This window comes from Globicephala melas, chromosome 1 (genome assembly GCF_963455315.2).
Source record: "Globicephala melas chromosome 1, mGloMel1.2, whole genome shotgun sequence".
NCBI classification, from domain to species: Eukaryota; Metazoa; Chordata; class Mammalia; order Artiodactyla; family Delphinidae; genus Globicephala; species Globicephala melas.
Genome location: NC_083314.1, coordinates 34,902,590 through 34,916,413, shown reverse-complemented (window position 1 = coordinate 34,916,413; position 13,824 = coordinate 34,902,590). Strand labels below are relative to the sequence as shown.

General features: G+C 40.3%; 1 protein-coding gene across 8 annotated transcripts in view; it reads right to left on the bottom strand.

Annotated features, from left to right (window-relative positions):
• SRGAP2 (SLIT-ROBO Rho GTPase activating protein 2) overlaps positions 1 to 13,824 on the bottom strand; it is a 237,977-nt gene that overhangs the window by 108,651 nt on the left and 115,502 nt on the right. For all 8 annotated transcript variants that reach the window (XM_030872824.2, XM_030872826.2, XM_030872825.2 and 5 more), the window contains exon 4: positions 7,827 to 7,989. In XM_030872824.2, coding sequence (XP_030728684.1) covers positions 7,827 to 7,989 — 163 coding nt within the window. The remainder of the gene's footprint in view (positions 1 to 7,826; positions 7,990 to 13,824) is intronic.

Here is a 13,824-nt window from a genome sequence, read left to right as displayed (position 1 = left end):
TAAGTCCAAAAAAAGCCTGGACCACCCAGAGAGAAGCCCCAAGGGGCAGGATACAGATGCTGCTGACCTAGTGTCACAGAAACCAAAGCTAAAACGCCACAAACAGCACTAGCTGCAAAGCTCCCCTCAGTGTTGGATTTGGCGGCAAACCTGACGACCCTTATCAGCAGAGATGCCTTTGAAGTAGCTGGCAGGCTTCCATCCCCTACACAAATAAGCTCAGCTTCACATCCTATTCTTTTTTCCAAAGGGGATCTCTCCAACAGATATGAGAGAATAAAGCTCAATTAACTGGAACAGAGTTTTGCTACCAACAAGATAAATTAGGCAACTGGAACAGCTGTCTATAAAGCACCACACAACACTGTTAGTGACCATGTTATAACATGGAGGAAATTCAATCAATATCAGATACTGAGATCCATGGGGGAGGGGGCGTAGGGTAGACTGGAGAAGAGATGAAGGGATAAATCAATCATCTACTCTTTCTCCCAGAGATATCTCCAAGTTAAACCCTTTCTCAAGAGGGCAGAGCACAGACTCCGGAAATCCATTCTCTCTCCATTGATTCAATCTACGGTACCTACCAGGGACATTCAACTCTACCATCATCGTGAGTCATTTCCTCTCCTTTTCTCAGTTACGACAACACCACCATAGAACACGCCTCCTTGCAGAATCATCATCCTCTCCCCTCACATATGCCAAACAGCTGGACTCAAAGACTCCATAGGAAATCCTATCCAAAGGGGATAAATGGGTAGGTAGGCAAAAAGTACTGCTTTTAGTTTCAAATCGCGTTTATCTTCTTTTACTGCCAGAGCCATTTCCTTGGTGCCAAAGGAAATCTGACTGGTCATGTCAATTCTCTTGTGACTGATCTCCTGGGAAAAGGACATTAACACCTCAGGGCCCTGCAGAAAACTATTAATTGAACCTCTTATGTTTCTTCCTCAGCACCCTTCTTGCATTTCTTAATTCTTGAAGTGTGAACTATTTACCTGATGCCAGATTCACCCTCTTTCACCCTCCAAGAATAAAGCAGGGAAACGATAATGGGTTGCCTTGACAAACTGACCTAGATGCTTCAACACTGTCTGTAGCAGGGGAAAACATGGCTCACAGACAGACAGATGGGATCTTATGGCTTCAGATGTACCGCTGTGCTCTCGGGTTTCCCCAAGATGGAAACCAGAGTATCTACAGCAGTGATTCTCAACCCTGACTATATGAAAGGATCAGCTGTGCCCTATCCCAGAGAACATGATTCAATTGCCCTGAGGTGGGGCCTTGGCGTGGTATTTTTTAAATTATCTTTTAAATCAACTTTATTGAGGCATAATTTACATACAATAAAACGTATACATTTTGCGTATGTACTATGATACATTGTGACAAATGCACACACTTATGTAACCACCACCATAATGAACACTGTATGACATTTCCATAACCCCCAGTTCCCTTGTGTCCCTTGGCAGTCATCCTCCATCCCCACTCTGGCCCCAAGGCAATCACTAATTTACTTTCTATCACTATAGATTAGGGTTATCTTTTATAAAATTTCATATAAATGGAATCATACAGAATGTACTCATTGTGTCTGGCTTCTTTTTATCAGTATAATGTTTTGTGAGTTCATCTACATTATTGTATCCATCAGCATTTCATTTCTTTCTATTGCTGAGTAGTGCTCATATATGGATGTAACACAATATGATTTTCCACAATATGCTTACCTATCTGTTGATGGATTATTATAAATAAATAGCCAAAACTAACTACCGTTCGTTTCCTATGGTAGCCATAACAAATTTTTGCAAATTTGGTGGCTTGAAACAACACACATTTATTGTCTTATAGTTCTGGAGGTCAGAAGTCCAAAAGCAAGTTCACTGGGCCAAAACCAAGATATCAGCAGGGCTGAGTTCCATTAGAAGCCTCTCAGGGAGAATCTGTTTCCTTGCCTTTCCTAGCATCTAGAGCTGCATTCCTTGGCTCCATCTTCAAAGCCAGTGGCCCAGCATCTTCTCTCTGTGACTTTGCTTCCCTCTGCTTCTCTCACATGGCTGGCCTTCTCTTTTGTCTGTAATCTCCCTCCACCTCCCTTTTACAAGGACACTAGTAACTGCATTTAGGGCCCACTTAGGTAACGAAGCATAAAATCCCCATCCTAAGATCCTCAAATTCATCATATGTGTAAAGACTTATGGATAAAGTAAACATTCACAGGTTCTAGGGATTAGGACAGGGACATCTTTGGGGTGGGACCATTATTCAGCCTACAACAAAAGCTATTATGAATATTCAGGTACAAGTCTTTGTGTAGATATATACTTTTATTTCTCTTGGATAAATATCTAGACATGGAACTGATGGGTTATATGGTAAGTACATATTTAACTTCATAAGAAACTGCGAAACTATTTTCCAGAGCGGTTGTCCCATTTTACATTTTCACCAGCAACATATGAGAATTCCATCCATCTGAACAGTTGGTATTGTCAGTCTTTTTAATTGTAACCATTCTAGTGAGTATGTTGCATATCTCCATATAGTTTTAATTTGCATTTCCCTGATGATTAATGATATTGAGCATCTTTTCATGAGCTTATTGGCCATTTATATATATCTTCTTTAGTGATGTGTCTATTAAAACCTTTTGCCTATTTAAAAAAATGTGTGTATTCTGTCATCTTATTATTGAGTTCTATGTATTGCAAATATATTCTCCCAGTCTGTGGCTTATCTTTCATTTTCTTAACAATGTCTTTCCAAGAGCAAAAGTCCAAGAATTGATGAAGTCCATTTTACCTTTTATTTTTCTTTTATAGTTCATGCTTTCTATATCCTAAGAAATCTTTGTCTCTTCAAGGTCACAAAGATTTTTTTTTAAGAACTTCCCAAGTGACTCTCTTGCAAAGAAGAAGTTGAGAACTACTGGTCTGTTGGGAATCTGACCTAGCTTTCTCAATTTAACCTGACTTTCTGCCATAGAACCTTAGGGTAATAAAGGTAAAACAGGAGTACAGTTACCTGAAATACCATAAAAAGAAGAATGCAATTCAGAGTCTTAGGACTGTCTGAATTGACTGCTTTCCAAGCCTAAGTGTGAGCAGCTGTTAAGGGCTAGAAACAGTGACTTGAAAAGCCAGGTTGGAGGTACTTTTAGGATATCCCAGCTAAGTGAAAGGAGGAGAGGACAGGACTGTCTTCTCCCCAGAGGGAAAAAGCACACCCAAGTTTATTTCAATTTAAACTGAGAAAGTGAGAAGAATGATTTCTATTCTTGGTGGAATTCTTTAGAACATGCCTTTCACAGAGACGAGATGGAGCTGGGAGTCAGAGTTGGCAGTATTTGGCCCCCATTTTTGAAGTCACCACATTAAACAAATGAAGGTGGCAGCAATAATATTTCCCCAGACCTTGGTTCCGACAGGGGTTAGACAGACTGAGCTTTCATTGCATGAAAGGAGATGTCAGGAGCACCAAACAGGCACAATTTTCCCTGGAGTCCTAGACAAAGTGGGCCTGTTTCTAAGCTGTGGACAGGAGGTTACTTTCTCTAGATGTTATATTTAGCTAAAGGAGTCTCTACCAGGGCTTCATGCAACATGTAAAATATGTCCCAGCAGACATAACCACAAACCAGAGGGCCAGCAGGGAGCATCCCTTAAGGGGGTTCAGTAGCATAGAAGGGCCAATTGTGCAGCCACCCTGACATCCCCAAATTAGCTGAGTTAGCTGTGAGCCAGATTTTTGGTCAGTTCTCATATTTAATGAGTCTTTGTTTCCCTCTTACTAGAGATTCTGCCCCTGGGGAGAAAAACATGCTGCCCTATTTCATTCTCAACTTCCAGCTGCTTGTCCAGACACCAGGTAGGAGAAACAACCCAATGTTGATGTTTAACACCTCCAGACCCTTTGAAGGGTTGTGTGCTAAAGAAAAGATTAGGTTAATTCTGTAACTAAGTGAAATATCTGAATTCAATGAAAAAGAGCAAGAAAATCCAGAGTACTCTCTACTCTGCATACAACACCTAGAGAGGCCTAATAGAACACGTAGGTGGAAAACCTTGGGTTCTAGAGCCAGATGACTGTATTCAAATATACTAGTCTCACTTCTTTTTTTGCTTAATCTCTCTAAGCCTCAGTTTCTTCCTCCATAAAAGAAGGATAATAGTAATAACCACCTTATTGTAAGGATTGAATAAGATAATGCATACAAAGTGCCTAAGATATTACCTGGCACATAAGGGTTCCAAAAATTTTGGTTTTGATGATTATAGCCTTTGCCAAAGGATCATTAAGTTTTATAGATTAAAAAAATTTTTTTTTAAGGAAGAAAACCCGTGATTTTTGCCAGTGACAAGCAGGTTCAAATTCACTAAAACGCAGGTAAATTTTCACAGGTGTCCATAGCTGAACCAGAAACAAAGGTATCTTTTCGGAAGCCTGTGTCTCCAGAGAAATGTGGGTTTTCCTTTTGCTACTGGAACCAAATTTACAGGTAAAATAAGAGGTATATTTATTTTATATATTTGGATTTCAGTGTGGTGTCTCTTGGTTGCTGGCCATCATAGATAATAGAATCTGAAACAATGCTTCATTCTTTAAGAAATGTGGTCTTCCATTGCTTAAGCCAGCCGCCTCTCCATACGCAGACCCACTTTTGTTCACTCTTATCTTGGGGACTGTAGCTTACCTATCACAATTTAACAAAGGTCATCCAACAACTGGAAGGAAGCCCTCAGTGTAGGACACCTTTGTCATCACACAATTACAGTGTATTTGGTTTCTAAGGTAGCATGGAGGTCGTATAGCCCAAATACTTTTCCTTAAACTTGAGGGGACTGAGGCATAAAAAAGAGAGGTAATTGTCCAGAGTTTCAGAGTTACTGGCAAAGCTGAGCAGAAGGGAAAGGGTCCCTTAGAGAAGGGCTCTGCTCTAATAGCATAAAGTAAGCCCCAGAAAGCTTCACATAACTTCCAGGGTGACCAGGGACATTCCTCAGTTCTCTTACCCGATTATTATAGCTCAACCAGTGGGATTCTAATTCTTCATGTGCAACATATTCTAAACAAAAGAGACTGAAAATTTAAGGTATGGAGAGAAAATGCTTCTTTGTCCATTACTAGAAAGCAGAGAGCCTCTCGCCCAGCCAAAAAGAATTAACCTATTCTTACAATCAGCCAAGCCAGCTTCTACCTTAGAGTTCTCTGCGTACATTGGACACCAGGGGAGAGAAAAAAGAGGTTATTAACCCTGTGGGATAGTAAACATTGGCTATTCGACAATCCTACGGATATCTCTAATCAGCTATAATTTAACTGTTGAAAAGTTATAATGATCAAGAGAAAATCCTATGATCCGTAACAACATACAACCATATGAACAAATCTCACAAATACAATAATGAATGAGAGAAACCAGACACAAAAGAGTACACACTGCATGATTCTATTTATATAAAGTATGAAACCAAAGAAAACTAATCTCTGCTGTGGACAGCCTGGACTGATGTTGTCCTTGGGTGTTGGGACCACCCCTCCCAACACCCCAGTGACTAGAAGGGAGCATGAGGGGACTTCTGGGGGTACTGAAATATTCCGTTTCTTGATCTGGGAGATGGTTACCAGGTGTGCTCAGTTTGTAAAAATGCATTTAGCTGTAAGCCTATGATACATGCACTTTTCTTCAACGAAATGTAATATATAAACAGTCCTGTGATTAATTAGAAATCCTTCCTTACACCCTCAGCATAGAAATGCACGGCTTAAGGAGGTCAATGCTTAGACCACAGCTAGGAATATCATTCATGAGTGGGTAGGGATATACACCATGTCTTATATACATGCCATGCACTTAGGCTTTTTGTGAAATGTGAATGGCATTTGAGGAACCAGGAACATGTCTTTGATAGCTGGCTGCCTTTGGCATAAACATCTCTGAGATCTGGAGGGGTTATAAAACTCTCTCTGCTTGGTTCTTCTCTAACTTTCTGAAGCTGGGAGAAAAGGGACCTGAGAGATTGGGTGAAGTCTAGATAGCTGAAAATGTCTCATAAAAGTTTTTCTCAGATGAACAGAGAAAATGGAGGAGGGAACTATCCATCAACCCCTTTTCTTCTCAAGATAGTCTAAGTGGCTGTCAGGATCGTAGAGAAGTGGTATCTGATCACTGTCAAGGTTCCACCTAAATAGGTTTAAAAATATGTTTTTTAAAAATAAAGATTGTATATATTTCAGGTGTACAACAAGATGAGTTGATACACACATACACAGTGAAATGATTACTACAGTCAATATAATTAATATATCATCTCCTCTCATAGTTACCTTTTTTGTGTGTGTGAAAAGAGCCCCTGAAATCTACTCTCTTAGCATAGTTCCAGTATTCAATACAGTATTATTAACTATAGTCATTAATTTTAGTCACATACAACATCACCAAGTGTTGCAGAATGATTCAAGTTAATGAAAAGCAAGCTAGAGCAGATGCTGGGAAGCATGAGGACACGGTGAAAAGTACCCTCACCCCTAAACCAAGTATGGCCCCAACGAGAGCACAGCCGGGCCACTAAAAATAGCTAGTGAGCTCTGCAAGGAGTTATCTTTCTCTTCCTTCTTTTCATTCTGAGATGATTGTACCCTTAATATCCTGTCTGTAAGACACAGGGAAAGCCCCTTCACAGATGCAACTATGTAGATGGACGATTCTAAAGCAGTTCTTTTTTCATGCTGGTATAAACAGAAGAAATTGTGTTCTAATTCCAGACGTACTGAGATCTGTATACTTCCTAATGTTAAGAATTAGAAAACTGACGAAGAACTAAGGCTACTATCGACCACAGTCCTATTTACTGAAGTCCATTCTCTCCCAGCATCAAATTTTAACACTGGATTTTGTCAACTGCGAACCAGTGAATTCCCTATATATGAAATTAATGATAGCCCTCTATATATCCTCTTTTTACATACCAATTGTGGGAAGATTATTCACCTTCTAAAAAGTCTTCTGGGGATGTCAGAGCTTGAATGTTGGACATGGTATATCATGTACAATGGTTGGGGCTTTTGCCACCATTTGTAACCAAAAGTCATAAATAAATGACTCCATTAAGAGCTCAGGTTGAGATAGCTTAGAAAAGAGCTTCTTGGGTTTCCAAAAGGCTAGTTCCACTACTGACAGGTAAGGTGAATTTGGTATAAATTTCTTAAGATTATCACAATAAATTTTGAGTTTTTCCTTAGTCAAATTTTTCGACATACACCCAAGGATTTGTGACAAACAACTGAGCTTCAGAAAGCATTCAGGGATGGGTTTGAATTCCACCTGGGGTACCAAAAAAAAAAGAGGAAGAAAGCATTCAGGGACCCAAAGACAAAGATACGTCATGATAAGAATAACCAAATTCATGAGTTCACCTTGGCCAAGATGAGAACTTGGAAAGAGAACTAAACCAAAAACATAAACATACATGGATTTTCTAAATGAACTAGAAGAATAAATCATGAAATGACACAGAAGGTCTCCACATCTCAACAGCTTCACAAACCACTTAGGAAATCAACCAAACACAGTCATTATTAATATACGCAAATTATGAATTATGCTGCCAGTCCTGGGGTTGTACCTTGCAAATGGTTACTTTCTCAGGGCTACTATAAATTCAACTCAGAAAGGAAGAAAAAGAGCCAATTCAAATTTTTTCTCCATAAGTACATGGCAGGGCAAGACCCATGGAAAGCCTTTTAAGTGGGCCAATAAGATATTCTTTCTTTTATTTACAAGACTGTGTCTTTGACTAGAAATAGCTATTTACCTTTTTAAAGAGTCTTCCTGAGTCCTCACTGACTTGGACAAATCGAGGAATGATATTATTCAGGTAGATGTCACTCAGGGTGGTGTGGTCCCTGCTCTCCCGCTTCACCTGGTTTAAGAGGAGATTCCAGCAGTTGACTGGAGAGAGAACATTTTGATCCTTCCTGCGAGAAACAGCAAGAAAAAAAAAAAAATCAGTGTTGGTAAGCAGGCAGGGCCAACATCTATGACTACAGTCCATGTCACAAAATCGCAGCAATCAGAGCCCAACCAGAAATAAAGATGTCTTTCCTGAAATTGCACCTCTAGTTTTCTCTTTTTCTAAAAACTCAGTGGAGGAAAAAGGGAGAAAATAAGAATAATGAAAAGGGGAAGGAGGAGAGAGGAAGAGGGAAAGAGGATTAGAAGAAGCAGGATTATCTGTTGAGCATCTATTATGTTCTAGAAACTTGGTAAAATCTTTATATGCATTATCTCATCTAAGCTCCATCATTTTGTGTCAAAAAAGAACTACCATTATCTCCATTTTACTAATTAAAAAAAAAAAAACACTCAGAGAGGTTGTCACTTGCCCACAGCTAGTAAGGAGTCACAGAGACAGTAAGAGGGAGTCAGGGACCAGAACCACAGTTCTGTGCTGACTAGAATGATTCTAGGAGGTCTAACTCCAAATTCCATGACTTCAACCACTAAATCATTTGGTTTTTGTCTAGGATTAGAGGGAAAAGTTAGTCTCTAGACAAAAATCTACACTACAGACTAAATAAATCCCCACACATTCATCTCTCATAGGATTCAATGAAGACAACTGTGGAGGCATTTGCCATAAAAAGGTCACCGAAAACTCTTCAGCCTCACAGAACGCATCTACAGAGGTTAGATTTCATTGATTGAGCCATTTTCTATGTCCCATACAACCAAGAGCATAAACCGTATCTGAACACATGTGTTCCAAAGATGTCTACAACCTGAGTGGAACAGTAAAGCACCAAACCTAGATGTTCATTTCTACTGAAATCGCTGTGATCCAAAAGAATTATTGATTACTTACATAATCAGCTCACAGCACTAATTTAAGCAACACAAAGTTTTACATCTGCAAGTTGGACTTCTTAAAGGAGAGAAACAGAAGGTAGGGGTTATTTATCAAGCGCTTACTGTATACTTGGCCCATGGCTGGGCCCTATACTCATGTTGTTTAACTTGAACTCTACAAAACTTGATGAAGTGGGGGTTATAAACCACATTCAGCAGATGAGGAAAGTTGGACTAAGAAAGGTTAAATATCTTGTTCAAGGTCACATAGCTAAAAAGTGGCAATGCTGGCATTCAAGAACAAGCCCTGTAATTGAAAAGAGAATGCTTGTAATCACTGCAAAGTATCACAACCAGTTTGTTCCCGTTTCCCCTCTCCCCTCCCTACAGACACACTCTTAATGCAAAGAAAGTGAGCTGAGAGTGGCTTGGTTAGCAAGTCTGCACCACTTCCCTTCCTGCTGCCAGGCACCTGTGACTTGTAGAGCATGGAGTTCAACTTAGAAGGGCTCTTTCAGTTCAGTCGTAAGGTAACTATTAACAAATAATCCCGCCACACCTATTCTGGCTTCTGAACACACCATTAAATCAAAATATCTGTCTGACCAGCACCAACAGGCTGTTTCAAACGAATGAATATTAGAGTCCAAATTGAAACTGTTCTATAACTGCACTCCTCCCCGACCCGCTGCCCCAGGCACCACACTTCTGTGGTCAAAATCCCTAACATGTATGTGCTGACCACTGTGGGAACAATTGTATCCACTTACCTTTCTAGGGAAATTAAAAGATTTCTATGGAAATTAAAAATATATACTAGCTAAGAGAGAGAGATACATGTAATTAGTCCGCTCCTTTCAAAATTTCTAGCATCTGGGGAAAAAAAAAGGTAAATAGGAAACAATCCTAAACTCAAAATGGTGAGACCTGCGCACAAGCATTCAGCAATATTTGATATTTCCACTGCAAGAAAACTTTCAAACTGATTCCAAATCAGTCTCAGTTACAAAATCCTAAGTAATCTAATTTTTGGGGGGTGGCAAGATATCCATGTCCTCAGTAAGCATGGGATATACCAGGCAATTACACTTGCTTTTTAAAAGGGCAGATCTCCCATGACCTTAACTTTACAAATGGTTTCAATCTGTTTCTTGCAGATGAATGTGGGTTGGTGGTGCCTCTTTGTTCTTCTCCTAGAGTGCTTTACACACATAAAAACATACTACAATTCAATTTTATAAATGTATAAACACTTGTATCTTAAATGAACAAAGTACAGTAGTAGGAGCTTTAGTGGTTATAAAAGTGCTGATGTCACAGTACAGTGTGGGAGACAAAGAAAGACCTATAATATAACAAAAGGTTAAAGGTATGAACAAGGGGCCTCGTAGCTCACCAATGTACATCACAGATCACAAGTGAGGCAGGAGAGGCAAAACCGGTTCAATACCATGCAAGGTGATGCAGAGCATAAATACCAAGGGGACCCTTGAGTAAACAAAGATGAGTTAAGAAGGATGGGCAGAAGTGGGACTCTTTTAAAATGCCTTATCACTTAACATTCATAAATATATATTTATTAAAAATTTCTAAGGTGCTACAAAAACTTTTACCACATGTATTTATTTCCATTCTTACAGCATGTGGTGGGACAGCCATTATTAGTTTCAGGGAGCAGAAGCTTTAAAATGTGTTCTGAGAAATGCTGGAGTTACAGAGAATCATATTTCAGTTTCAAACAACTGTAATATACCCATTCAAATGAACAACCGCCACTGAAATATGTAAAGGACGCAGGACCCAGTTTCCCTGCAGTAGATACCACCACAATGTCTCATGGGCTGCTGAGGTGAGCTTTGTTATATGCAAGCTTTGGAATAAAGAATCAATGAGTGTATCCAGACTGCTGGAAAACATGTTATCGATCAGAATGTATGCTGCTCTGCACAGGTTTAGTTTTGAATTCAACCTGTGTGCCTCCTTGAGTAAAGCTGTTCAGGTGAGCACATGATTTGAGACACAGTGGCCAAGTTCAATTACGTGCCACAGAAGGCTTAGGGGCCTATGCTGAGTTCATGGTAGACCACAGTTGGGTAGTAAGGATATACACGCTCAATATCATCTCATTTCATTATCAGTTGTTATAAAGCTTATTATACATTTCCATTTATCCAATTAATATTGATGAAGGTGAATAGGAATAGCTTCTGGGTAATGTCAGTGATTCAACTTTAAAACAGAAAACACCCTTCTTTTTCAAGCATCTAAATCAATTTAAAACTATCTCAAGATTATGACAACTAGTCTGCATGAGTCGGGATTTCTTGATATCGAGCAACCCAAACCAGAACCTGAAATAACTTGGATGCTGAAACTGATATAAAACTGCAACTCTGATTCATAATCTGGGTTCATAAACCCAGCCTCATTGTTTCTACTGATTAACTCTGTAATAAGTACTCTTTATAAATTGGCACTTTAAAAGTAGATTTACACCTATGAAACACTGCTTTGATCTGTTGCATATATGGGAGTTCTAGGTAAGATTTTCAATTTAAAAAAGGAGTCTATGGCCCTAAAAGAAAGTACTAGACTCTGTTGTCTGTTTCTCCCAGGGTTTCCCAGTTTTTTACGATTACTGTAGTTTTCATACAATATTTTGGGCTCTTTGAATTTGTATGCTTTCTCAGACTTATTTCTCCTTCCAACGGAGGTGTCTTAATTAATTCATTTATTTATTTTGGGATAGTGGTGGGGAAGGAGAGGTGTGGGGCATGCAGTAGGAGGGGAACACAATTCCACTGTAGAGGCAATTTTCCCAGCCACCGTGAACAAAGGCGAAACACACTTCAGGCTGGAAAATGAGCAAGTCAACGAGACGTGATTTCATAGGGAGCAAATTAAGGTTCTGCGAGAGTGGTTTCCTGCTTCAGCAGCTTTGCAGCCTGATTTTATTTGGGGCTGCTAGAGCCAAGAGAGCTTCGTTTGGTCAGGAGATTGAAATTTGTCTTTATATCTTTTCCATCTATCATTTGTTTGTACAGTTTCCTTACTTCCCCCACCCACAGAGTCTTAGGTTGTGTGATACTTAGGCATTTAAAGAAAAGGGTCTGCATCCCTTAGGCATGTGCTGAACAGCTGCAAACCTCCTCAAACACTAATCCCTAAAAAGCAGACAAAATATCCAGAAGTATTTTTATTACTTAAACATTTTTTCAGGAGGAAGATCAAGAAAACGTAATACTGTAATTGAGAGGGAATGACTCTGGAGTCAAAAAAAAACCAGGAGAAAAAGGAGGCTCAGAAAGTCACAAGCCAACTATGCATCCACAGAATGATCATTGTAAATGATCTAAAACAGCTAAACCCGGGGCTTCCCTGGTGGCGCAGTGGTTGAGAGTCCGCCTGCTGATGCAGGGGACACGGGTTCGTGCCCCGGTCCGGGAAGATCCCACATGCCACCGAGCGGCTGGGCCCATGAGCCATGGCCGCTGAGCCTGCGCGTCCGGAGCCTGTGCTCCGCAACAGGAGAGGCCGCAACAGTGAGAGGCCCGTGTACTGCTAAATAAATAAATAAATAATAAAATACCTAAGGTGAAGAGCTAACTCCATAAAGGTCCAAATTGGCCTTGACAGAACACTTCCCTTTTTTCCATCTCCCCTCTGTTCAGTTTCAGTTGTCTCATCTATAAAATGGACACATGTCCTGTTGTTGTACATCTAGCTCCCCAAAGATCTTCAAAGCATGACTGTAAAATCCTGCACGCTCTCCTGGCCTAAGGTGCCATTTAATTAATGATGACTATGTTCACAGCTCTGCAGATGGGCTGCATGACACAAGCCTGGCATTACCGGATGGCTTGAGCTTCTGCATTGTTCTACTGAGGTACGTTTCCTTTTGGGCCAATGGTCTAGGACTCGCCCACCTCATGGGGCTGTTGTGTGGCTCAAATGTAAAGCACTATACAAATGTGAAGAAATATTATTATTTTTATTTCCAAACAAACTAGGATTCAGCATTCATCAATTTCCAACATGCTCCTCACCCGGCCCTGGGTCAGGGCCAAGAGCTCAGCCTGCTGCAAATGCACAGCCCTCAGCAAATAATGGTTGGGATCAGACCGCAGCAACAGGCAATTAAGCAAGCAGCTGTAAGTCTCTGGGAAGACATGAGGGAGATACCAACAGGAGAGCAGAATTTAATCTTCCACTGTCCTTCTGCCAAGGGGCAAGGTGGAAGGATCAGTCCTGCGTTCCACACGGGAAACTGTGCTGAGGTAGACAGGAAAGAAGCCAAAGGGAGCCCAGATTGCCAGAACCCTAGATGCTTCTGCAGCTTCCACCGAGACCCCTTTCCCAACATTCCTATCAAACCTGTCAGTCTGTATATAAATATGGCAAATGTCAATACATCTAAGAAGAATGCGGTTTCTCACTTTTAAAAACAGACATACATGTGAGGGTATACAAACACCCAGATGAGTTAAACAAATACATCATTCCATATAGATTATTGAGTACCCAACTATGAGGAGGATAAAAAATAAATAAAAGGGATCATTTAGTGATAGTTGGACAGGAAACTAGTGACAAGGAGGAGGCTAGATTTTTAAACCTAAATTCCTGCCTGGTACCTTGATTAAAATGAAGTGAACTGAGGCAGCCAAAGAGATTACTTTATTCAGATGAGTGTTATTAGCCTTTCTGGCTTACTTTTTCTATTATGCATTTTGCTGATGCTGACAGAAGCAGACCGGCTGGATAGAGAGGCAAAGCCGCAGCGGATTTATGGCTTGACAGTGCCATGCATAAAATCAGACCCTTGCTGACCCAGATAAGCCAGAGGATGGTTGGGATTTGCTGCGGAAGGTGTTAAAAGAAGGAGGGGAAAAAAATCACCAAGGTGAGAACTGACTTGAAAAAGATTTTGCCTATAATAGTTGCTGCTGGTTGGGTGACCCAGT